Source organism: Diabrotica undecimpunctata, chromosome 3 (genome assembly GCF_040954645.1).
Source record: "Diabrotica undecimpunctata isolate CICGRU chromosome 3, icDiaUnde3, whole genome shotgun sequence".
NCBI classification, from domain to species: Eukaryota; Metazoa; Arthropoda; class Insecta; order Coleoptera; family Chrysomelidae; genus Diabrotica; species Diabrotica undecimpunctata.
In genome coordinates this window covers 14,303,609-14,328,483 of record NC_092805.1, presented here as the reverse complement: position 1 = coordinate 14,328,483, position 24,875 = coordinate 14,303,609, and the positions used below count along the sequence as shown (strand labels likewise).

Below are 24,875 nucleotides of genomic sequence, written 5' to 3'. Positions count from 1 at the left end.
GCTCATAAAAAAATTATGAACCAGCCTTCTAATTTTGGCATTTTTGTTAAAATCATCAATTTTGTCAAACTTCTTTTTCCTGGTCAGACATACTTTTGGTCCAGCGAATTGATGATTCGTTTTGTATTCCTTTATCACCGTAAACACACTTCTATCACAAACTCCAACTTTATTAGCCACTTTTTTCACAATATCTTCAACCACTAACCCGTAATTTTCTTGTCTTTCACATTTAAAAACATTTAAAATGATTTCTTTAACTTCAACGCTAAGAGGGCTTCTTTTACTTCGTTTTCGATGAGGACTCCATGTATTTTCAACCAATTCATTAGCAGAATCAGTGGATGACATTTTTGGTTTCAATATCAGTTATTGAAATACGTGGTTATTGTTACAGTAATCACAATCACGTATAGATAGGGTCGTTATACAAATAAAAATATATACTTAAATAGTTTTAAATCGCACAACAAATAATTGCTAATTCAACATAAATATAATTTATTGTCCTTTGACCATCAAGATGACTAAAAATATACTCACAAATCGATTCAAATTACAAAATTTCAATACCAAAATATAATACCTACTTAAATCGTGTCCGAACCTGTATGAGTTCCGACGACGTCGGCAGTAACGAAATAAAGATGGACATTTCGGTTAGTTTTTAAATATTCTTGAAGAACTGTTACTTGCATGTATGCATAAAATATTCATTAATTTTATGAATCGGATTATTTTTTTGCTTACTATGTATTCAGTGATAAAAATAATTTATATACTATGCAATAAACACTAATAGTTGAGAAAATAAAAAAAATAATAAAGTGTCATAATTATACTGTTACTTATCGGAACGAGTAGACACATTTGGAACATCTTTAACAATCAACTGTTAAATTTATCTTTGTTTATAAGCCCTGCATCGCTTAATGAAAGTAGGTATAGAGTAAAGTTATTGTTAACATGTTAAAGGAATCTTTTATTTTGACTAATGACATTAAATATTTTTGTATAATAGAAATAACCTATAAGATCCTTTTTGTACCTATGATAAAATCGTAGATTAAAAATTAAAATAAGGTCATTGAAAACAGTAAAATGTTGAATTTAATTCGCTGTTGGGCGTGAAAAAGGAACAAGTCAATTTTTGATGAAAACGGGATTAATTCAAATATAGGTTAAAAAAAGTATGTTTTAATTGTGGGTAAAAGGAGACAAGTCAATGTAGCTGAAATTGTATGTTAAGTTGATTGTTCCAAAAGAGGCACTTACAAAATAGTACATAAAATTTAGTGTTAAAAGGGATATGTTTTTTATCCAGAAACATATTCCTTTTGGCACTGACTATATCAGTATTTCTCTTAGTGAATAATGAGAGCAACTTGACTTGTCCCCTTATTCATGGTTAGATTTTAATGTAACGAGCAACCAACCGAGTGTCATAGTTTAGTGTGTCATAGTGTCAAAAATGTTTGTTTAAATTTAGTAATAACAATATAATAAGTGAAAATTGAAAAATGTCTAGAGAAAAACACATTCTGAATATGCTTAAATATCTGAATAATGCCAATGGTAAGTAAAAACATAATTTATTTTCTATAAGTAGTTTTACAATATTTTTACTGTAATATACAATTCTCCAGTTGTTTATGTATGTATTGTACGTGGAATAAATAAAATAAATGTGATAATATTTTACAGATGCACCAGAGAATATTCGTATGTATTATTAAGATAAGGAAACTGTATTAGAAAATTGCAATAAAAGATCTGAACATGTGCATTCGGTTTCATTTTTTTGTTGCTTGCTAATAACAATTTTATTTTTGTTGCATTGTAGAGCACCATGCCAGAGATGAGCCTAAGATGTGTTACGCCAGTAGCGTTGCTGCATCACTTCCAGATGAAATTCAGGATCTATTAGATTTCTCATCAGATGATAGTATTGCAGATCCAAACTTCGTCCCTGCGCAGTATGACAAATATGACAGCTTTGCCAAGGACAGCGATATGGTAGAAACAAAAAATAGAAGAGCCAATTCAGAAGAAGATATAAATAATACTTCAGTAGACGCATACCAATTACATGCATGCTAACTCTCATCATCCCCCTTCACAAATTAAATCAGTCATTAATACCCTTGTCTCCAGATCAATACGCCTTTGTGATGATGCAAGTAGACTCGCTGAGCTCTCTAGGTTAAAACAAACCCTCATCCAAAACGATTACCGCGAAAATCACATCAATAGGAGCATCCAGACATTAATCTCCCACTCAATCTCAACCCAAAAACTCAGATCCTCATCATACGAAAGCTTTTCTTCCTTACATCAAAGGTGAAAATCGAAAAAAATCTTAAATCAAGAGGAATAAAGAGAATATTTACCCCCAACAAAAACTTTCATATCTTGTCCAATCAATCAAATACAACATTCCAAATGAACAACATTACTAATTAATATTAAACAGTAATACTATCTAAAAATTAAACACTAAGTTAACATTTGGCTTCATATTGGAAACCAATCATTTATTCATTCATTCATATATGAATAAAAAAATCAGTTATGAAGATATGAATAATGAAACTAGCATGAAAATTATTCCTTGATTGAACTCTGGTATAACGGTTGACCACTTTTTTTTTCATAGAAAAAACAAAAATATATTCAAACTCTAGTAACTGATGTACTAACTATAGTATTCCAAACTATTATCTGAAAAAACTTTTCATTCAACAAATGCATTTGATGCAATAAATTCCTATCTTATGAAGATACTTTGTAATGCGATCATGGTTGCATTTCAAGAGGGTTATCAATGAAGAATGTAGCTTGTTATTCGTATATGATCTCCTAATTACGCGATAAGCGGTACACGATTTTAAACATTTAAAAAGCAGGATATGTCTAAATAGAAATTTAAATTTGTTATTCAAACAAAAAAAAACAAATAGTAATTTTTCTACAGTGATTTGACGTATTCCCGCATTACTGCATCCTTTTTTGTAAAGACGAGGCAATAAACCTACAAATTTTTTGGAGTTGGACAGATCTCAATGAAACTTGTTGCATTCGATTCGTAAGAGCGATAGAAAATTATGTAAATTCGATACATCAGTGCAAACACGTTACTTGGCGATTTTCGAGGTGGCTGATCACGAATATCATGACGGCGATGGTCTCCGAGGCACCTGGTGTACATTGTGGACAAAGTTTCCTGGAGTTTTTGAAAATTCAATACAAAATCCGTACAAACTCGTTACTCTGATGTTTTTGGGGTCACTGAACACGAATTTTATGACATCGATGGTCCCGTGGTATCTGGTGTCCAGGGTTGACCTCATGAAGAATCTGGTCTACTGGAGTTTCATGGGAATTAGATCACTTCGGAATGCACTTTGGAAAATACATTTTCCTTGTTCAACAATGCAAGAAGAATGGAATTTTGTGAAACTAATAACGAAGGCTAATGATGAACCCAATTTTATTAAAAACATTTTATTTACTGACCATTCTTCAGTTTCGTTAGTAGAGAGACACAACCCTTCCATTACGAGGTATTGGGCGCGGGAAAACCAGTACAGAAGTGTTGTTTACCGAACTCAACACCCTCGAAAAGTTAACGTCTGGACTGGTATTTTAGGAGACCACATAATAGGTCCATTTTTTATTGAGGGCAACTTGAATAGTAGAGTATACCTCGATTTAATACTCGCTCAACCGTTTCCATCTCTCTCTGTTGTCCTATTCTCCATCGTTTAGGCCTCTCTTACTCACGGCAAGTATGTCTGTTTCTATTGATTTTGTTTGCTTTATTTAGACATTACTTCTCCTATCCATTCTTGTTACTCTGCAGCATCTTCGCAGGCATTCCATCTCTGTTGCTACTATATTACTGTGTATGCTTATGTATGTTTCAATATTTAAGCAGGTTCTTTCTCATTCTTCATTCTTTTGTTGTGTTATTTGTTTTTTCACTTCTCTATCTTTTTCTCTATATTCTTTATAAACTTCATCGTTGTTTGTAGTCAACTATTTTCTGTATAATTGCTTTTTTTCTTCAATTATTCTTTTTGTTGTTTCTGCTTCATATGTGAGGACCGGCCTCAGCAATGTTTTGTATATAATAATTTTAGTTCTTTTTTGAATGTTTCTTGAGTGGAAATGCTTTTGGAGTCCATAGTATGCCCTATTTGTAAGATTTATTCGTCTTTTGATTTCTTCGCTTGTTTTATTGGTAGCAGTCAATAGCGACCCAAGGTATGTGAAGTTGTCAACACGTCCAAAGGTATGACTTCCAAAGATTGTTTCTCGTTCCTCATTTGCTATCGGATCCTTTGTAACCAACATGTACTTGGTTTTGTCTTCGTTGATGACTAGACCGACCTGTTTCGCCGTTGTTTCCAGCGCAGAAAGATGAAAGACTTTTGGGAATATTTGAGCGTAAAATACTCCGCAAAATATTTGGAGCTATAAACGACCAAGGGCAGTGGCGCAGAAGATATCATTTTGAATTGTATCAGCTCTTTGATGAGCCAGATGTCATAACGTTCATTAAAACACAGCGACTTAGATGGGCTGGACACATAATACGAATGCCAGAAAATACGATTGCTAAAAAGCTAACCACAGGAACACCTGTAGGAAAAAGAAGCAAAGGCCGACCGCGAATTAGGTGGTTAGATGGAGTTGAAACCGACTTACGGATATTAAAAATCAGAAGATAGCAACATGTTGCCAGAAACCGAACAGAATGGCGACGAATCTTAGAGCAGGCCAAGATCCACAGAGGATTGTCGAGCCAAAGATGATGATGATTCTTTTTGTTGGTTCATTTATTTCATAATAGTGCTGTTTATTTGTTATATGTCTCTCCAAGGGCTTCGAATGCTGCTTGTTTTATACTCGCCTTTATATGCTCGTACATTTCTTCGATGTTGCCGTATCTGAATTCTATTAATTTTTGGTCTAGACGTTGTTTGTATAGTTCTCTTATTGATTGTTCTTGGAGTAGTTCTATATTGTATTGTTTTTCTCTTATAATGTTCAACGGTTCTTCTGTAGAGGGGGTCTTGTTATGTTTCAAATTAATGCCCATTTTTTTTATTCTCAATCTTCCTGATGTAAATCTGGAGAATGTTTGGTTCCATCAATACGGCTGTTCAGTTCACAACGCTCGAATAATTATGGAGTACTTAAACAATACTTTCCCGAATCGAGTTATCAGTGGAACAGGCGATATTAAGTGGCCTGCTCGATCTCCAGATCTTACACCCATGGACTTCTTTTTTGGGGACATTTAAAAAACATCATCTACGATCATCCTGAGGCTAGAGCCCAAAATTTGGACGAATTAAAAAACCGAATAATAGAAGTCTCCAATTCTGCAGCAAAAACTCTTAAATCTATCCGCAGAAGTTTTTATGACAAATTGGGATACTGTTCAGCCGTAGAAGGTCAAGTATTTGAATCATTTCTGTAGGGCATAAAGAATTATTTCTTATTTTATTGGGAATTATTTTTTATTTTCAATAAGAGTATATTTTTTGTTTTATCTTTTTAAAGAAATGCACTTTTATTTTTAATTCAACCATAAAAAATTGTTCACATTATTAAAAACCGATACAAATGCACCGCCTTACAAAGGTCAGTAAATTTTTATCGAGTTAATGTTTTAAAAAAATAACCGGGTCTACGAAAGGAAAACAAAAATCGACGGAAGGAGATGCACATCTCATGCGTTGTTATGTGTTAGTAGGTGATGGAGAGATTTTAGCGCTTTATGTAGTTTGCACTATCTAATCCAAAACTTAACGTACTGTATAGTGACTATAAAAGTAAAATAATTTTAAAAAGAAAATTTTTTATTTTTAGATCAAGCTTTTAAATCCGATCATTATAGTTTTTGAACAAATTGTATTTAATCCCGTCTAATTCCGCACTAATGCTCGCATTTATTATTTGCAATACTTACCAATTTATTTAAATGGGTACTATTAATTGCTAACGTATCTCCATGATACCTAAGTACCACCTGGTCCCTATCTGGCAAATAATCTACAACGGGCAATCTAGGACAGCCTATGGCGAATTGCACGGGGTAACACCAAACTTTCCGCGTCGTATGCATCGACATATTTTGGGGAAGCTCCATGCCGTGTTCTTTTAACATGTTGTTAGATTTCTCTCTAATCTTTTTCGCGTATTCCACAGAGAGGTTGTACATTTTAAGGCAGATTCCTTCTACAGAGGATTTAACCTATGGGAAAAGGTAGGATTAGTTATTTGCGAGCAATTTCCTAAAAAATATTATATAATGAAAGAAGTGACATACAACGCCAGTTAGCTTTGCTCAAAGATTTCACAGAGATGGATAAGAAGAACACTTATCCGGCTCGAAGGACCAATGGACAAATTCGAATGTAATTATAAGTTCGAATTGTTTCTACTTTCCTGTGTCCGATTCTTCTCGATCGACGATGATAATATAAAATGTTGAAGTCATGGAGTAAAATATAGTTTTATTGACAACTACTGAATTATTACACTATAGTTGTTGTTGAGGTAAAAATTTATAATAGACTGTATTGCACTCTGCATAGAACAAAAACCTTTGACTTTTGAAAGCTGTCAAATATAATTTGAACCGAGGAAATGATCAATAAATATTAGGCAATCTATAGTTTGCAGGAAGTTGAACAAACTGTAATTAAGCTACTAATCGATATGTTTCACAATTATACACGGCAAAGCTTTACAAATTCTGGAAATTAAGGTTAATGGGAGATTACAAATTAATGGACTAATTTGTGATTGAAGATGTTGATAATGTGATAAAATAATCTAGGTAATATGGTAGAGTAAACGATAATTAGACAATATATCACATCAACTGATTTGAAGAAGCACAAAAACTTTCACATAACACATAATTGACACATTTAAAGATTGTGAAATAAAAAATAGTAAAATATTTTTCTTACTGTTTCTGTTAAATGTGGCTGGCACTGCTGTTTTAAATGCGCCAGCCTGTCCTGGAAATCGTCATATGTGGCACCCACTGTTTTTCTTAACCACTGAAAAGTTTCGTCGACATTCCATTTCACCACCTTCCTGCTTTCCGCTTCGGCATTTCGAGATTCCATGATTTTCTTGGCGGCTTCCGCATACCTGATTCAAACATAAATTTAGCCAAATTGATAACTGAGCTATTTGTAACTTTTGTAAAGATACAGTATACTCCCTCTATAACGAACACGGTTATTACGAGGTTTCGCTTATAACGAGGTACATTAGATGTCCCGTGAAATTTCTATTGCATTATAACCCTCTATAGCGAGGTAAATTTGCTTATAACGAAGATTAAAAAACGTGCTTTTTACGTTTTGGCCCGGCCGTAGCTATAAATAAATACCCTTTATAACTGCTAGCCGCCCGCAATAAACTTCTTACAATTTATGATTCTTAGTCGGGAATGTAAAATTTATGATTCACAAGTGTCATTGCAGAGAGTTGACCATTCACACCTAATAATATGGGTCCTAATAGACAAGATGTGGGGAGTGTTTTAAAGGTTGTCAGAAACTTTATCCAAGGACAAAACGCAAATGAAGAAGCATAAAACTGTTTCACATTTTTAGAAAATATGATAGATAGAATACTGGACAATTTAAAGCAGTCAAAAATGACAAAATACCTTTATACGCTTTATACATATTTACAGAATACAGATTTTTTGTTTTAAAGTATATCATTGACAGTAAAAGTAAACAACTCTTTTTTGTTTTAATGCATTTCATTGACAATAAAAGTAAACAACTTTGTTTTAAAAACGCCATTCAAACAATATTTATTAGCATCTTATATTGCCCCGAATGGCTTCACTATAGAAAGTTAATGTTTTAGAAAACTACATATTCATATATATATGCACAGTATAATTGTTGTTGGATATAACGAGATCCGCTTATAACGAGGTAATTAGTCTGGCATTTCAGTTCTCGTTATAGAGGGAGTCTACTGTAATTTATATGTGTTTATAATTCCAATTTCTGCAAATCAGGCGAATATCAAGAGTCCACGATGTTGGAATGAAATAAGGCAGATTTTCGAAAAGAAACAGAATGAATAGCGATTAGATTAGATAGATTAGATTCAGTTACTATTTCAAGCCCCTAATTCTTCCAAAATTACAGTACATAGACAATAACGTTCAGATGTAGTGAACTGTTGTGTTGATTATAAGATGCCAAAAATTTAACACAGAATCATCATCATTATCAATAACGTTCTCGTAGAGAATCTTTACCGTGTTTACTATTGCCTTGTCGGTCCTGTGCCACTATTTCCCACTTTCTCACTCCCATTTTCTCTAGATCATCTCTGATCGCATCTTTCCACCTTTTTCTAGGCCATCCTACATCTCTTTTGCAAAACATATTGTTTATAAGTCAACTGCCCCTCTTCTGTATCACATGTTCTGCTCATCTTAGGCTATTGGTATTTATGTATTTCGGCAGGGGCCATATACAGGGTGAGTCATGAGGAACTTTACATACTTCTACCATATGTAGAGTCCCTCAGGGAGCATATCATGTGGCCACTAAAAAATGTCAACTCCTCTTCTTTATTAATTAACAGGGTGATTTGTGTAATTGACCATTTATTTCATTTTAATGTAGTGTTTATACGGCTCATTTGATTTTTTTAATTTTTGCATGATACAGTACACTACTATCAAGCATTCGACTGGTATTAGCTAAACTAAAAAATTCCAGGACTGGCTTTGGAAAAATTAATTTAGGGATTCGTATTAAATATTACACCCTGTATATATATATTTTTAAATGCAATAAGTGATTTTCAAACTACATAAATAGCCAATGAAAACGACATATGCGACAATGTTGTCGCACTTTTATTAAATTTTTAGTGAACGATCAAATCTTACCAAAAATAGAACAACCATAATGAAGTATCAAATTATAAGGTAATTAATTTAAACAAATGTTATAAATTTCAAACATTTGAATTGAAATGATAAACTGAGTCACTGCACAACAAAAAACAGTAACTACTAACAATAACGAAGAACAATTTAAAAAAAACTAAAAATGTGTACATAGTTATGATAAACCCATAAATTAGAACTGGAAAAGATACAATAATGGTAACAAAATAAAAATAATTCAAAATAGATTTTCGAAATGGAACCCTGCAGCCTGTACACATTTTTGTTGCCGAATTGTTAATTGACGTATTGAATTACGGATACTCTGGGGATCGTTTCTAATAGTATTACAACAATGTATAATTCTATCAATTAATTGTTGTCGGTTATTAATATTCACTGCGTAAACTAGTTGCTTCAATCGTCCCCAAATATGGTAATCAACGGGATTGAAATCAGGGGATCTTGAAGGCCACGAAATAGGACCTGCACGTCCTATTCACCTGTTGCCATAAACATTATTGAGATGTTGTCTCACTGCCAGTAAAAAGTGTGAGGGTGCCCCATCATGCTGAAAATACATCCCTCGGATAGCAACGTTCGCGTTGGCAAGCAAATTCGGCAAAATATTTTGTAGAAAGTTCAAATAGACCTGCCCTGTTAAAGGACCATCAAAAAAGTGAGGACCTACTAATTGGTTATTTATGACACCAATCCACACGTTAATCGAAAACCTTAACTGAGAACGACGTTCTCGAATAACATGGGGATTTTCTTCTGCCCACACATGTGAATTTCGTGAATTATTTATCCCGTCTCTGGTAAATTGGGCTTCATCTGTAAATAGTGTCCTGTATAGCGTTGGTGGATTATTGTTAATCCATCTACAAAATTCCAACCTATCGATCTCATCTCCAGCATGTAGTCGCTGAACCAATTGAATGTGATATGGGTATAGATTATTTTTTTGTAAGACTCTACTTACTTTTGATTGAGTAACATTGAGTTCTCGACTTACTTGTCTAGTGCTTATTGTAGGGTTCATAGTAACGGCGTCCATAATGTCATCTTCCTGCGGTTCATCTACATGTCGCTCTGTTCGACGATTAGGAAATCTCCTGCGATATTCTGTACTAGCAGCCCTACCATTCCCATTACAGAATCCATAAACAAATATTATATCTGCATATTCTGTGGTCGAAAACTGATGTGGCATTTTGAACGAAAGTAACAAAAGCTCTACCAAAACTAACACAATGTACTTAACGTAGATATGACAGAAGAAATATGTATTCTTGTACACATAAATAACAATTGATAATGACAATAATGACAATGGGTATAAAATATCAAGAAACGTCAAACGGTCAACGCCAACCTTCATTTTAAACTTTTTTAGATTTATTTTTATTTAGTACAGTTGATGCAATGTATTATTATTTGACATAAAATTTTAATCATTTACAATCAACAAAAACTAACACATACAAGAGGTTTGACTTTTTAATCAATTTAATTTATTATTTATCGAAAATAATGCCCCAATACGATCTATGAGTAACAATTTAAAATTGAAAAACAATTGATTCTATCGTAGAGATAATACAAAGTGACAGTAAAGATGTTAATTTTCTACGTATTAGATTATGTTGTAGGAACTCATTTTAATTAAAATGTTTGAAATTTATAACATTTGTTTAAATTAATACCTTATAATTTGATACTTCATTATGGTTGTTCTATTTTTGGTAAGATTTGATCGTTCACTAAAAATTTAATAAAAGTGCGACAACATTGTCGCATATGTCGTTTTCATTGGCTATTTATGTAGTTTGAAAATCACTTATTGCATTTTAAAAAAAATTTATACAGGGTGTAATATTTAATACGAATCCCTAAATTAATTTTTCCAAAGCCAGTCCTGGAATTTTTTAGTTTAGCTAATACCAGTCGAATGCTTGATAGTAGTGTACTGTATCATGCAAAAATTAAAAAAATCAAATGAGCCGTATAAACACTACATTAAAATGAAATAAATGGTCAATTACACAAATCACCCTGTTAATTAATAAAGAAGAGGAGTTGACATTTTTTAGTGGCCACATGATATGCTCCCTGAGGGACTCTACATATGGTAGAAGTATGTAAAGTTCCTCATGACTCACCCTGTATAGACTGAAGGATGTTGCATTCCCACATCAGTAATTTATTAATTCCTTTTTTATTAGTGTCCAAGTTTCGCCTCCGTACGTGACTATTACATGACTCTTTTTTCATTTCTTGAAATGACTGACCCCCTAATGACCTCCTATGAAATTCATGGTCCCCTTTTCTGAATATTTCTGCGAAAATATTGTCCAGATCCGGGAATTGATCATTTTCCAGTATTTTTATAGCATTGCTAGTTTCTTCTAAGCTTGCAGAGGTTCAGAGCAGGTATGAATATTCTATTTTATTTTTGGCGGTAAGTAATTCATCTTTCCATCTTTTCAGATCACAGATTGGTTAAAATTGTTGAAACACAACATGAGGATCCTGTATACTGTGAAATTTCAAAATAATGTCAAGCAGGTTGGCTATCTAAACTCAAAATATTCCAACAATCTCTTCCATACTGGGAACAGTCAACGGATTTCCCTGCAAGAAGGAATTCTAATGTATGGCAGTAGAGTAATCATATCTTCCAGCAGATGTGACTACAGAAAAGACTACACGAAAGTCATCCACGTATATACAGAAGAAATAGGCATTTTCTTATAATTCATTACTCAATATCAAGGAAGAACTTTCTGAAACTGAGACGAAGATAGAGGAAATCATAGAAACAGATGGACTGACATCACAACTTGGTCCCAGTACACTTTTCTACACCTCTACAGTTATAGCTGTGCACAGAGGATAAGCGGATAAGAGAATAAAACCATTTAAGCTCCTGATAGACTAAATCTTTGGTGAGGGGAAGATGTATAAATATTTGCCTACTTATTAGAAGCCTGCATAAGGAACTCCATGAAAATGTGGTTAATAAAATGGATTGTCCTCACTTACTGTCAACTGTCTAAGATATCATGTCAAAAATAAAATAATAAGTAAATTATTATTGGCACATTTTTTGGTTTTATACTAATTAAATGCTTCGATGAAACTTCGTTAAACCCAGAAAAAGAACAAAACGAAGATGAAGAGATAATTCACCACACAGCAGAACAACTAGTTGAGCAACCAACATTGGAAGAAACGATAAACGTCATAAAACATCTAAAAAATAACAAAGCACCTGGCACAGATGGAATAACTGCAGAACTGATAAAGAATGGTGGACATGCGCTATGGAGGCGTATCCATAAACTAATCGACCGCATATGGACACTAGAAGTCATCCCAGAAGATTGGAAAGTGGGAATCATACTTCCTATGTACAAAGGGGGAGACAAACGACTCTGCAAAAATTATAGGGGCATAACAGTTTTAAATGTCATCTACAAGATATTATCAGGAATTATATATAGCCGCCTGGAATCGTTTTCGGAGGAGATTATTGGTGAATACCAATGTGGCTTCAGACCAAAGAGGTCAACTATAGACCAAATACATATGTTAAGAGGTATACATGAAAAATGTGTTGAATATAACATACCTATTTACAACTTGTATATCGATTTCAAACAGGCGTTTGATGGAGTAGATCGACAAAAGATGTTAAAGCAACTATCTATGTTAGGGATACCCAATAAGTTGGTTAAACTTATACGAATGACTCTGGAGGGTTCCAAAGCCATGGTGAGAATAGATGGAGATATGACGCAGGCCTTTGATATTGAAAATGGAGTAAGACAAGGGGATGCCTTATCAACAACACTTTTTAATCTAACTTTAGAAGCTGTTGTTAGAAAACTTGATGTAAACGGCTGTATTAATACAAGAGCTATGCAAATATGCGCATATGCGGATGATGTTGCCATAATAAGCCGCAACAAAAGGGTATTGAGCGAAAAAGTCATAGAACTGAAACGAGAAGCTGCTACGTTTGGTCTATATATAAATGAAAGCAAAACAAAATATATGGAGTGCACAAAATCGAATGAACATGAGAATCTGAAGGTAGACAACCATACCTACAAATATGCCTCCACTTTTCCTTACCTAGGCTCAATAATAAATGACAACAACAACATCAGTCAAGAAATACAAGCACGGATTCTTAGCGGTAATAAGTGCTTTTATGCATACAAAGACTTAATGAAAAGTAAGTCACTGAATCGTGAGTCTAAGCTGAGAATCTACAAAACAGTAATTAGACCAGTGGTCACATATGGATGTGAAACGTGGACCCTCTCAACCACTGATGAAAATCAATTGAGAATATTTGAGCGCAAAATACTAAGGAAGATATTTGGACCAACCCAATGCAGCGATAGTTCATGGAGAATTAAAATGAACCACGAGCTGGATGAACTAATGCAGAGCGCAGATATTGTCAGATTTGTAAAATCACAAAGACTAAACTGGCTTGGTCACCTAGAAAGAATGCCAGATAATCGAGCTGTAAAAGTAGTCCAGAGATGGAAGCCCCAAGGAAACAGAACAAGAGGAAGGCCCCGTAAAAGATGGATAGACGACGTAGAGAGGGATCTTAAAACCATGAACATCAGGCAGTGGCGAAGGAAAGTATCCGACAGGGCAGAATGGAAGAACATTGTTAAGCAGGCCAAGACTCACAAAGGGTTGTAGCGCCATTAGAAGAAGAAGAAGAAATGCTTCGATGATTTCCACAACCACAATTAGACAAAAACTGAATACATTGGATTCATAGTAACTAGATATTTGTGAAGATTAAATATGTGATGCTTGTTAATTAGGTCCAAAGAAACTATACACATTAAATTATAGTTTCATTTACACTTTTTAAATTAATAAAAAAAAAAATAAACCACATTACCTTGACAACTGTTTTCGAGCATCTCCTGTAAATTTTGGCCTCACTAATTTAATAGGGATATCATTCATGATTTCTTTGTACATTGAAAGCGAGATTTCAGGATAACAGTTACTTGGAAGAAGAGCATCATAGCCTACAAGATGTATAGTAAACATTTCTAAATACATTCACATGAAAATATAGATTTTGATACTTGTTTTTGCAGCAGTTTGTAAGAGTGTGTTGAGAACTATCAAACCACTTCACACATTCATGAAAATTAACTGACTGGTTTTGTTCAAATGATTTCTTGATTAGGCAAATCAAAAAAACTTGAAACTGATGTGTAGAAACTGCTGCAGAACCAAATCTACCAAAATAATTTTAGAATTGTAAGCTGTCTACCTACCAGTGTCTATAACTTTTCTCTCCATCAACCACCTATTGAATGAATCCTTAGGAGCATCAATACCCTCCCTAGAATGGCACACTTCTTGGTAGCTTTGCCTCAACTTAGATAATAAACTACACCTATATGCTTCGATTTCTGGATGTGAGTGCATATAAAAACAAGGTGAGCGCTCTGTAAATGAAGAAATTAAGATTTTAGTCACATACTTACATAGAATTATCAATAAATGAAAAGAACTACAAAGTAAGTGCTAAGGTAATACTAGTTTATTTCCAAAAAATATTTATTAGTACTATATGCATCCAGTATTTTTAATGTTAATAAGTGAGGTTACCTAATATAATAACATTTGTAATAACATCCAGATCCCAGGGTCCAGCCAGAATCAACTTCTTTGCTTGAGGTCCAATTTCCTCTGAAGCCCTCCTTTTCACTATTGGCACTGCTACAGTTGGAGCCATATGGGTTAACGGTATAGGTCCTGGGGGAGGAGGAGGTGGAGCACAAATGCCTAGAGGGTCTGTAATGGGGTCAAAGTGTGGTTTTAGTACTGGCATTTCCCATAAGCTTTCCCCTGTTAGTTTGTTCCAATAGTAAGGACGGTTTTCTCTTTTGGACCAAAATTTTTTCCAACCTAACCAAAATGTCACATATTTATAACTTTATATTACGATGACTACATAAAAAATATTTTTAACAATATTTGCTACACATGCAGATAAAGTTTTTTATAACTCAAACCACAGGCTCATTCTAACACAGTCAGAGCATCTTACACATGGAACCTAGTTATTCAAAAAAGTAAAAGTGTTAGTACTATATTTTTACTCCTGGTAGGTACTACTTCTAATCGTAGTAATTTATTAAAAAAGTTCTCTTTGTATTGTAAACCATTATTTGTAAAGACATGAAGCTGACTTTACTCAACACACACACTAAAAACGTACACAACAGACAATAAAGCAATTGGTAAGAATAGAACTTTGCCTTTCCAAGGGACAGTCACCCTACTACTTGACTTACCTGGCCCAACTGAATTAAATAATAATTGTATAATAAAATTGTCAACCATATTTAAAATTATAGCATAACTCTGGTGGTATAAGTGAAAGCAATACTCAAGAAGTTTATAGTAGTTCATCAAAATGAACTAGCAATCCATGAAAACTAATGAAAACCAAGAAATTATGGAAGAATTGACACTGTAAGGCAGCCATCAACTAAGCAAAAGAGAAACAATGACATTAGGTCCCAAAAAAGGAAATGTTTTAGATCTAAAGCTCTTTGATGACATAAACGTATCAAGAGGGAATCAATCTCTTTGAACGAACTATTTTTTTACTTCATCTTTTAGAGGCTTTTTAACTTCTAAAATTCTTATATACTGTGACTGTAAAAAGTAAATATAATAATAGAAAAATAAAAAGAAGCAAAACTACTAAAACTATAGACAGGAGGAACAGATTAATTCATTTTTATTGTTCTATGGTTAAAGCGCATATCCATGTAGCAGTAGGTACAAGAGGTACAATTCTTATATTTACTTTCTTGAGTTTATTGTAATTGGTTTTAGCTACAACATAATTGGATAAATATTTTGAAAAATATTTTGGTTTGACCAAATTTATTAAAATTTTGGTGTATAATGAATATTTTACTTAATTATGTTAAAAGTATAAAATGTACGTTCTTAGATTACAATGAAAAGCTCCGAATATTCGGTTACTTATTTGAATAAAAATTAAAAATTCATTGTTTTTACCTTGTTGTTGTAATTCAAATGGAAGTTCATATTCAAATCCTTGATTTACAGGAGCCCCTTGGGGCGTAGGTGGTATAGGCATACTAACGTGTGGTTGAGGCCCAGGACTGGCCCCACTGTCGATCGGGGGCCACATAGGTGCGAGTTTTTCATCTTTAACTTCCGCTTCTTCGTTCATTGTTTATATTTTTATTTTGTTGTTTAATGATTTTCAGATTCACCCAGAATCTCGGTTTTTGGGAACTTTGCTAAACAATTGTACACAGTAAAACATACCTTTGAAATTTTTTTCACTGAAAATTTTAATGTTTACAAGTTCACGACGAAATTCAGTCAAGGTTTGAAAAAAAACTTGTGCATCCTCACTCTACGACGCCATTTGCTGACTGAGAAAATCAAAAACGCCAAAACAATGAAAGCAACTGGCGTTGTCATCGTTGAGAGTAAAATTTAAACTAAAGTTGACTTTTGTCATATTTCTTTTTTCTTTAACCACTAGGTAGCACCACTAAAATAAATGCTAAATATATGAATTGTGATTTAAATATTTTATTGAAATTTACAAAATATAAAATGTATAATAAAATAAACACATTTGGTACTGTCGTTATATATTTTTTTAAATAAATAATCTTTTTGTACAGATTTCTGTAAAGTTTGTAATAATTTGCCTTTTACGTTCTAACCATGCATCTACATTATTGTTTATAATAATTATTAAAAAATATTACAAATTTTACTAAATATGTTATATTAATATTTATAATATCAACTAATTCTCTAAATTTATGTAAATTGATTTTGATAAAAATTATCGCTAAAAGGATTTAATATACTTTGACAGTTCCAAAAAATAACATAACCTAAACTAAATACCATGCTATATTTTTTATAATCAGCAAGTGGACAATAATATTGAAATGTTTTGAAATATTTCCTATTAGTTAATACAATAACAACATATTAGTAGCACAATGGGAAAGAAAAAGAACGGTAATTATATAAAATTTTACAACTTGTCTCCACTATTTGAATCATATGTTTTTAGAATTCTCTCATCTTGCTGTGGAAGAAAGAAAAGTAATTACTGTTGCAGAGGTGGTTCAAGAACTTATAAAAGCCCATCAAGAAAGAAAAGACGTGAATTTAAACTCTTTGAAAAATAAAATAGCATCAAAATACAATTTAGAAACTGCTCCTAGGTTGGTGGATATAATTGCAGCAGTACCAATTGACTATAAGAAAATTCTGGTTCCAAAACTACTAGCGAAGCCTATTAGAACTGCTAGTGGGGTAAATTAATTTACAATTAAACAGAAGGAATAAATATAAACCCTTTGGAGAGTCATCATTTAACAATGATGACACAGGGAGTGATACTTACATAGTTTGTGTGACAATAATAGTCAGTCATTTCAAAGTTGTGCCCTTTTTAACTTGAATACACACACTTGTTGTTGGAGTTAAAATATCTGTTTAGTACATACTAAATAATAACATTGATTTCTTTATTCTATTTTTAGATTGCTGTTGTAGCAGTAATGTGCAAGCCCCACCGCTGTCCCCACATCAATTTAACAGGAAATATATGTGTTTATTGTCCAGGAGGACCAGATTCAGATTTTGAATACTCAACTCAAAGCTACACTGGCTATGAACCTACCTCAATGAGAGCTATTAGAGCAAGATATGATCCTTATCTTCAAACCAGACACAGAGTAGAACAACTTAAACAATTGGGACATTCAGTAGATAAAGTTGAATTCATAGTAATGGGTGGTACTTTTATGAGTTTGCCTGATGACTACAGGGATTATTTTATAAGGAATCTACATGATGCTCTGTCTGGTCACAAGAGTAGTTCTGTTGAAGAAGCTGTTATTTATTCAGAGAGGAGTAATACTAAATGCATAGGAATCACAATTGAAACTAGACCTGATTATTGTCTAGAAAAACATTTGTCAGATATGCTAAAGTATGGATGTACTAGGCTTGAAATTGGTAAGTTGTATTTAATTAGTGAAAAGTTATATCCATGTAGAATTAATGTCATCCTTAAATTTATGATTTACATGTGATTTTTGCAAGATAATTAAGTGGGCAACATTCACTTTATTTGGTAAGGTGATAATTATTATACTACTAGAAATATGAATTCAGTTTTCAGGACCAAATTACAGCAACTGCTATGCAACTTTCCACACTGAAATCTATAGCCAGTAATATGTTTTTTTTTGTAGGAGTCCAATCTGTATATGAAGATGTAGCTTTAGATACAAATAGAGGACATACAGTGAAAGCAGTATGTGGTACCTTTCATCTGGCTAAAGATGCAGGTTTTAAAGTAGTTGCTCATATGATGCCTGATTTGCCAAATGTTGATCTTGAAAGAGATATTGAACAATTTATTGTAAGTATAATATCAGAAAGATACAGGATTCAAGGGAGAAAGAGTGATGGGTGATAAAGACACACATTTAAGTATAACCTCAATGTATTATTCTGTAGTGGTAGAATATTTCAATAGCATATATCTTTTCTTCTTTCTGATTGAAAATATTAAACAGTTAAGAATCTCATTTTTAGGTTTATTGAAATTGATTATGTCTCCATTCTTTGGTTATATTCCCTAAGGCTAGATCATAAGTATGTTTTATCTTCTCTTACAGTGTCTCTGTGTTTGTGGTCAATAATCCCAGATATAAGTACAAGTTTATGATGTTAAATTGGTCAATATTGGTTATGTGAGGATGGTTGTTGTGTTGTCTATCCATTATTATGATTTTGTCTTCAATGTGTTTAATTGTAGACCAAATTTGATTTTAATTTTCAACCAGTTGTATGAGATCAAGTTTTGAGTATTCACAAGGAGGGCTGTTTCATAAAACATAGATTGTTTATTTTTTAGTCATTATTTTATTGAGATGTCCTTTTCCCATTCTTCAAATTCACTCATCATAATATGTTCTTTGTATATATTAAATAGTTGTAGAGACAGTATACATCCTTGCTCAATGCCTTGTTTTGGGTGCTTTTGAAATTATATAGCACTTTTACTGATCCAGGGGTGTTTGTATAGCTAAGTTATAAGGGAAATATAGGTGTTGTGGTATGCCTACTACTTTGAGTATCTGCCATACATGATGCCTTTTGACTGTTTCGAATGCCTTGCAATAATTTCTTTGCAAATATAAAATATTAAAAGAAATTGACATTTTTGATTTTCTTTTTGTTTTACAAATTTAATGGCATATCTTAATTTAGAAAATATATAAGTAATTGTGTAGAATTAATCTCCTTCCATAAATATAGCCAGAAAAGAATTGATTTATTGTTATTAAGTAGGGCTGAGTGAGAAATTGTTAATAAATGGAAAGATATCAATGCTTATTTTCATATCATCATCATTCTAATCTATTTTCGACCATTAAAAGTCATGATAGAAACACACACTTAAATTTTTTAATAAAGGTAAAAAAATTCATTGATTTGGATATGAAGCACTCTAGTAAAGCTGTTAAACACTACAGGATTTCACCAATCCGAAAGAGCCTTCATACGCAGTGCTGGAGCCTAAGGAAAAATCTTGGTCATTGTGGTGTATTATTATAATAAGCTATACCATGTATTGGACATCCTTTATAAAGGAATGGAAATTTAAGATCAATTGAATCGTTCTATTCCTTATACCCACATGTCTTTTTATTTTTGTGGCATACTTTGTATATCCATAATAATTTTTAGGAATTTTTTGAAAATCCAGCATTTAGATCTGATGGATTAAAGATTTACCCTACCCTAGTAATCAGAGGAACTGGATTATATGAACTTTGGAAAACAGGAAGGTATAACAGTTACCCTCCTTCAGTACTTGTTGATCTAATAGCTAAAATTTTGGCATTGGTACCACCATGGACTAGAATATATAGAGTGCAGAGGGATATTCCCATGCCATTAGTAAGGTAAGAGACATTTGTTATATTATATTTTGACAAGGTTGTTCCAATAATTTATCGATATAGGTAACTGATTTCATTACTTGCAATTTTTTACACCATGAAATAAAAATATTAACTTAAATATATATGTATAATTTCATATTGCATGCCTTTATCTAACCTTTTTACTTTATCGTGTCCGGACATGTCATTCATAAAATTTCGGCTCAGTATTGGGCTACGTCGGTTCCATCTTTGATGGCAAGCGACAAATCTTCGAGGGTATATTGATGAGAACAGTTTCTGCATGTAAGAAGATGTTCCATATTCTGTATTTCTCCACAGTCACAGTTCACATCATCTTGGTCCATTTGTACCCATTTTGCCTTGTTTGATTTTACTGGAGTGACCCCCGTTCTTATCCCATTCATAGTTTTCCACATTTTAAAGTCTAGGGACTGGCCGGTCCATTTAACCTGGGGAAAAGGAAAATACTCAAGTGGTTCATCCTGCACTGTTCCAATGAATCTTTTCCTGGATTTTAATCACTTTCGTGTTGTTCAGGCTTTGTATAGGGCATGCTGCTCGTCCGCGATCTGTTTAATTTTCTCTATGTACTCTGCAAAGCTTCTGCGTGTTGAGGGTTCTGCAAAACCCACTGCTTTATATAGATTTGAGAGTGGCGTTGGTTTCATGCACCCTGTTACTATCCTACATGTCTCATTTAGCACAGTATCAACTTGTTTGGTGTGGGCAGATCTGCCCAAAATGGGGCACGCATATTCAGCAGTTGAGAAACACAGTGCCTGTGCTGTTGTTCTTAAAACGCCAGGACGTGCACCCCATTTACTTCCCGTTAGGTTTCTGAGTATGCTGTTCCTAGTTGTTACTTTCCTTCTCGTATTTAAGCAATCTTGTCTGTAGGTGAGGGACCAGTCCAGAGTTACTTCAAGATATATAGGTTGATTTGTGCGTTCTAATGTATTATCATTCCACGCAATTTGGAGTTTTCGCTTGGCTTCTTTTGCACGAAGGTAGAAAGCGCAGACTTGGGTTTTAGAGGGATTGGGTCTCAGGGAATTCTGCAGGTAGTACGCTGTCATTGTTTTTAAGACAGTTTCGAGTTTTTTTTTTCAAAACTATTTCCTTGATCACATATTGCAAGATCGTCAGTCGTCGTCAATCGTCTTTTAGTGCTTGGGTCTTTATATTGGTTCATAGTTCTTCCATTCATAAGGAGTTGAGCAGCGACTTGGTTTGCTGTAACCTTGCAAGGTGGTTTATGTTCTTTTGGATCACCAAGTTTTTTTTACAAGGTTCCATGCTATTTTGCTACTATGTGTCCATTTTTTCCAGGGTCTCAATCCACTTTTCATGTCTGGCTTGACTTAGCTGTTGGAGTAGTACTGCTCCGCAGTCAACCGTTTCTTGGCTAAAAGGGTCAGTGGAATAGAGGGTTTTCTTACGGGAACATATTGTTTTCTACATCCTCTGAGGAGAGCTTTTCTAGACACATTTTTGAGGACCTCTACAAATTTTTGGTATTTCTCTACTTTCGGTTCAAGATGTAGCAGCTCAGAATCTAGCATGTCTGCATACTTTTGCCAGTTTGCCTTTTTGAAGTTAAATCTCCTTCTAAATAGCTTGTGGTCTGACAATTGAAAAGATATTTATACCAATTGGTCTATGCTGAGTTTTTGGTATGAGGCACTTTGGTATGAATACTACTTTGGTACAGTGCACAGATTCTAAATATGCCGGTGGGAGATGGCTTCTATGCGGTGTATTATAGTTGGTGTATGAGAGAAAAAGTTTTCGAAGTAATGAAATAACAAATTTTATATTATTATTTGTTATTTCATTATTTTAAAAACTTTCTCTCATACATCGACTATAATACAGCGCATAGAAGCCATCTCCCACCGGCATATTTAGAATCTGTGCACTGTACATCGGTCTTTGAGGTTATTACTTGAAAAACAGATATCTGGGTTATATCCTCTTTTCCAAACTTTGCTCTGTAAAGATGGTGGAAGTTTAGGTTCCACCTTAGGTTTAGTAGAATCTGCATAGCCCCAGAGTAAACTGTAACTGTTAAAGTCTCCCAGTACAAGCTGATTGGGTTGTGATTGGAAGTTAGTTGGGGGTGAAAATATAAAAGGCTGGTTTGGGGACTTGTATACCGAGGTTATTTTGCACTTTCCGATCTCAGTGGTTATTGTCTCTATACTGTGTGCATTTGTTGTTAATACTCACAGATGAGACTATGGTTTGAGTTCTCACAAATACCGCGCTCCCATGCTTATTGTGGTATCTCCGCAATCTAACCAGGTGACCTATCTTGGGACGACAATGATGAGTCTGTTGATGAGTTTACTGCTGGACATAGGCCTCAATTAAACAGCTCTATTGGCGGTCTACCTCTTGTTTTGTCTGTGCGGGGTTTCCAATTTATTATTCATCACAACTACCTGTTGTCTATAAATATTGTAAAGAGAAAGATAAGCAACTTGGTCGCCGATTCTGTCTGTATCATGTCTCAATAAACCCAATCAATGTACTGCAGACGAATCTTCAGCACTGTAAAGCAACTTTGGCAGAAGTTACTGTTGCTATAAGTAGGTTAGATGTCGGCTTGATACAAAAGCCCTGCTGTACCAGGACTAAATAAAGGGTGTATCGGGTAATAGCAGCCAATATAGTCAATGAAAAGTGTGTAATAAGCCACTTGGCTGCAGTACAACCTATGTAGAGCAGACAGCTGATTATAAGAGTCTCATTAAGATCAAATAAGGTTATTTTGACTATTGCTGTGTAAAGTGAAATAAAAAGATTGAGCATATGCCGTTTAATCATAAAAAACAATGTATTTATTTTTTATTTATAGCTCTGGTGTAGAACATGGTAATCTAAGAGAGTTGGCTTTGAACAGAATGAAAGATCTTGGATTGAAGTGTAGAGATGTACGAACTAGAGAAGTCGGTATTACAGAAATCCACGAAAAAGTTCGACCGAATGATATAGAGTCAGTTAGAAGAGATTACATGGCAAATGGTGGATGGGAAACTTTCTTGAGCTATGAAGATCCTGCTCAAGATATTCTTGTCGGATTACTCAGGTAGTAATTTTACTAGAAGGTTCTGAAATAAGTTTATATAAATAGGATATAATTTAAACATTTTTAGGTTGCGGAAATGCTCTCCTGAAATGACGTATCGTCCAGAATTGCTTGGTGGCTGTTCAATAATACGAGAACTCCACGTTTATGGTAGTGTAGTTCCAGTTAGTGGAAGAGACGATAAGAAATTTCAGCATCAAGGTTTTGGTACCCTTTTAATGAATTGGGCTGAGGAAATCGCTATTAAAGAACACAATTCTATAAAGATAGCTGTCATTTCTGGCGTGGGTACAAGGAATTATTATAGAAAATTAGGATATGAATTACAAGGGCCGTATATGGTTAAGAGTTTGAAAGAAGGAGAGTATGTTAGTGCCTTGGATTACGTCGACGGAGCCGTTTTAAAGTTTGATGATAATAAAGGTTTAATCAAGAACGTTGTGTATGATGATGATGACGAAGATGAGTGGATAAAACATATAGACGAAGAAAATAAGAAGAATAAAAAAAGTATTGTTTAAATATGTTAACATTATTATTAATTATTAATAAAGTACTTTTAATTTCATAAATTAAAAATATTATTTGTGTATATCCATTTTAAATTTTAAAGAGTAACATGGTGAGACGTCAACGATTTAAATTTCAAAATATAACAGTTGTTGCCAGGCAACTTGGTGTCATACAAATCAGTCCAAAGAAGTAAGCAGTCATCGTCCACAACGCTCCATTTCTCTTTCAGTAATAGCCCCGTCCTGTGTGCTGGAATCGAACGCTTGCCGTCCAGCTTGGTAAGTCAGTTAGGCAAAGTCTTAAAACTATTCTTTGCCTAGAGTAAAAAACATTCTAAAAACTATCTGCTTATCTGTTGGAAATGTAGTCATCAGGTACACATAGAAAAAGACTTGTGAATATTTCCTCTAAACTTTAACTAGTAATGAAATCTCCGATCAATACACAGAAATCTTGAAGGAAACTCCATTTTTTACCGCATTCAGGTAAATAACGTAAAGCTTGGCACATGGAAATAGGAGATCCATTTTTGTGTATTATTAATAACATTTGTCCATAGGGACGTAACAGTTGTAGCATAAAAAAAAATAAAAGACTGGAATGAACCTATCTTGTAGTATCTTAAGAAATACTTCGTGTAAACTTAGCTTTAAGAAATATGATAGAAGTAGAAGGAATAGAAGCGATATAATTAGAGGTTAGCTTGGCTCCTTATGTAGAAGCAAAGAATATAGACGCTTATTGGTAGAAGCTTAGATCGTAGTCAGTTTTGTATTTTACAATTGGCGAGGAACCACAAAGTGGGCGACGCCTGGTGGTAGATTTCAAAAGCATCCAGTTCGGGAAAACATTGAAATTGCCATTAATTTGTATACATATTAGCGACCGGTTTATATTGTAATTAACAATGACTTCGACTTCAAAAAACTATTTTAGTGTTCCTCAATGTGCATCCTATTAAAATTCACAAAATAATTCCATACCTAAGTTTCCGCTGGACGAGAATATGAGAAAAATTTGGCAATGCATTTTGCGAATTGGCAGACCTATAACCAAGTACATGACTGTGCAGTTTACATTTTACTGAGAACGATTACTTTCCAAATAAGTGTTGATTAAAATATTATATATATTTTAATATATTTATATCTAATTTACTTTATAGTAACACCTGAAACTAAATTGAGAAGACTGAAAAATGCTGTTCCATCAGCTAAATTGCCCCAAAGGTCTCATGAAGTTATTAGTAGAAGACTTA

General features: G+C 33.6%; 2 protein-coding genes across 3 annotated transcripts in view; one reads left to right on the top strand and one right to left on the bottom strand.

The window, feature by feature from the left end:
• Nucleotides 1–16,446, bottom strand: part of Pcif1 (Phosphorylated CTD-interacting factor 1) — a 44,295-nt gene extending 27,849 nt beyond the window's left edge. For both annotated transcript variants that reach the window (XR_011950285.1, XM_072525318.1), the window contains exons 1-6: nucleotides 16,049–16,446; nucleotides 14,621–14,920; nucleotides 14,284–14,457; nucleotides 13,896–14,028; nucleotides 6,990–7,176; nucleotides 5,981–6,265 (exon numbers count right to left, since the gene is read on the bottom strand). Coding sequence is in view for 1 of the 2 variants with exons in the window: in XM_072525318.1 (XP_072381419.1) it covers nucleotides 5,981–6,265; nucleotides 6,990–7,176; nucleotides 13,896–14,028; nucleotides 14,284–14,457; nucleotides 14,621–14,920; nucleotides 16,049–16,226 (1,257 nt within the window). In the remaining variant the exon portion in view is untranslated. The remainder of the gene's footprint in view (nucleotides 1–5,980; nucleotides 6,266–6,989; nucleotides 7,177–13,895; nucleotides 14,029–14,283; nucleotides 14,458–14,620; nucleotides 14,921–16,048) is intronic.
• A 435-nt stretch (nucleotides 16,447–16,881) lies between these two features.
• Elp3 (elongator complex protein 3) lies at nucleotides 16,882–23,683 on the top strand. Its single transcript, XM_072525319.1, has 7 exons — nucleotides 16,882–17,041; nucleotides 17,097–17,341; nucleotides 17,572–18,049; nucleotides 18,289–18,458; nucleotides 19,793–20,010; nucleotides 22,874–23,104; nucleotides 23,172–23,683. The coding sequence occupies exons 1-7, from the start codon at nucleotides 17,023–17,025 to the stop codon at nucleotides 23,623–23,625; spliced, it is 1,815 nt and encodes a 604-aa protein (XP_072381420.1). The 5' UTR covers nucleotides 16,882–17,022; the 3' UTR covers nucleotides 23,626–23,683.
• The last annotated feature ends 1,192 nt before the right edge of the window (nucleotides 23,684–24,875 follow it).

Coding starts and splice junctions, on each gene's coding strand:
- Elp3 (XM_072525319.1), top strand. Junction 17,342..17,571: donor CTATTAGAACTGCTAGTGGG/GTAAATTAATTT, acceptor TTCTATTTTTAG/ATTGCTGTTGTAGCAGTAAT. Junction 18,050..18,288: donor ATGTACTAGGCTTGAAATTG/GTAAGTTGTATT, acceptor TTTTTTTTGTAG/GAGTCCAATCTGTATATGAA.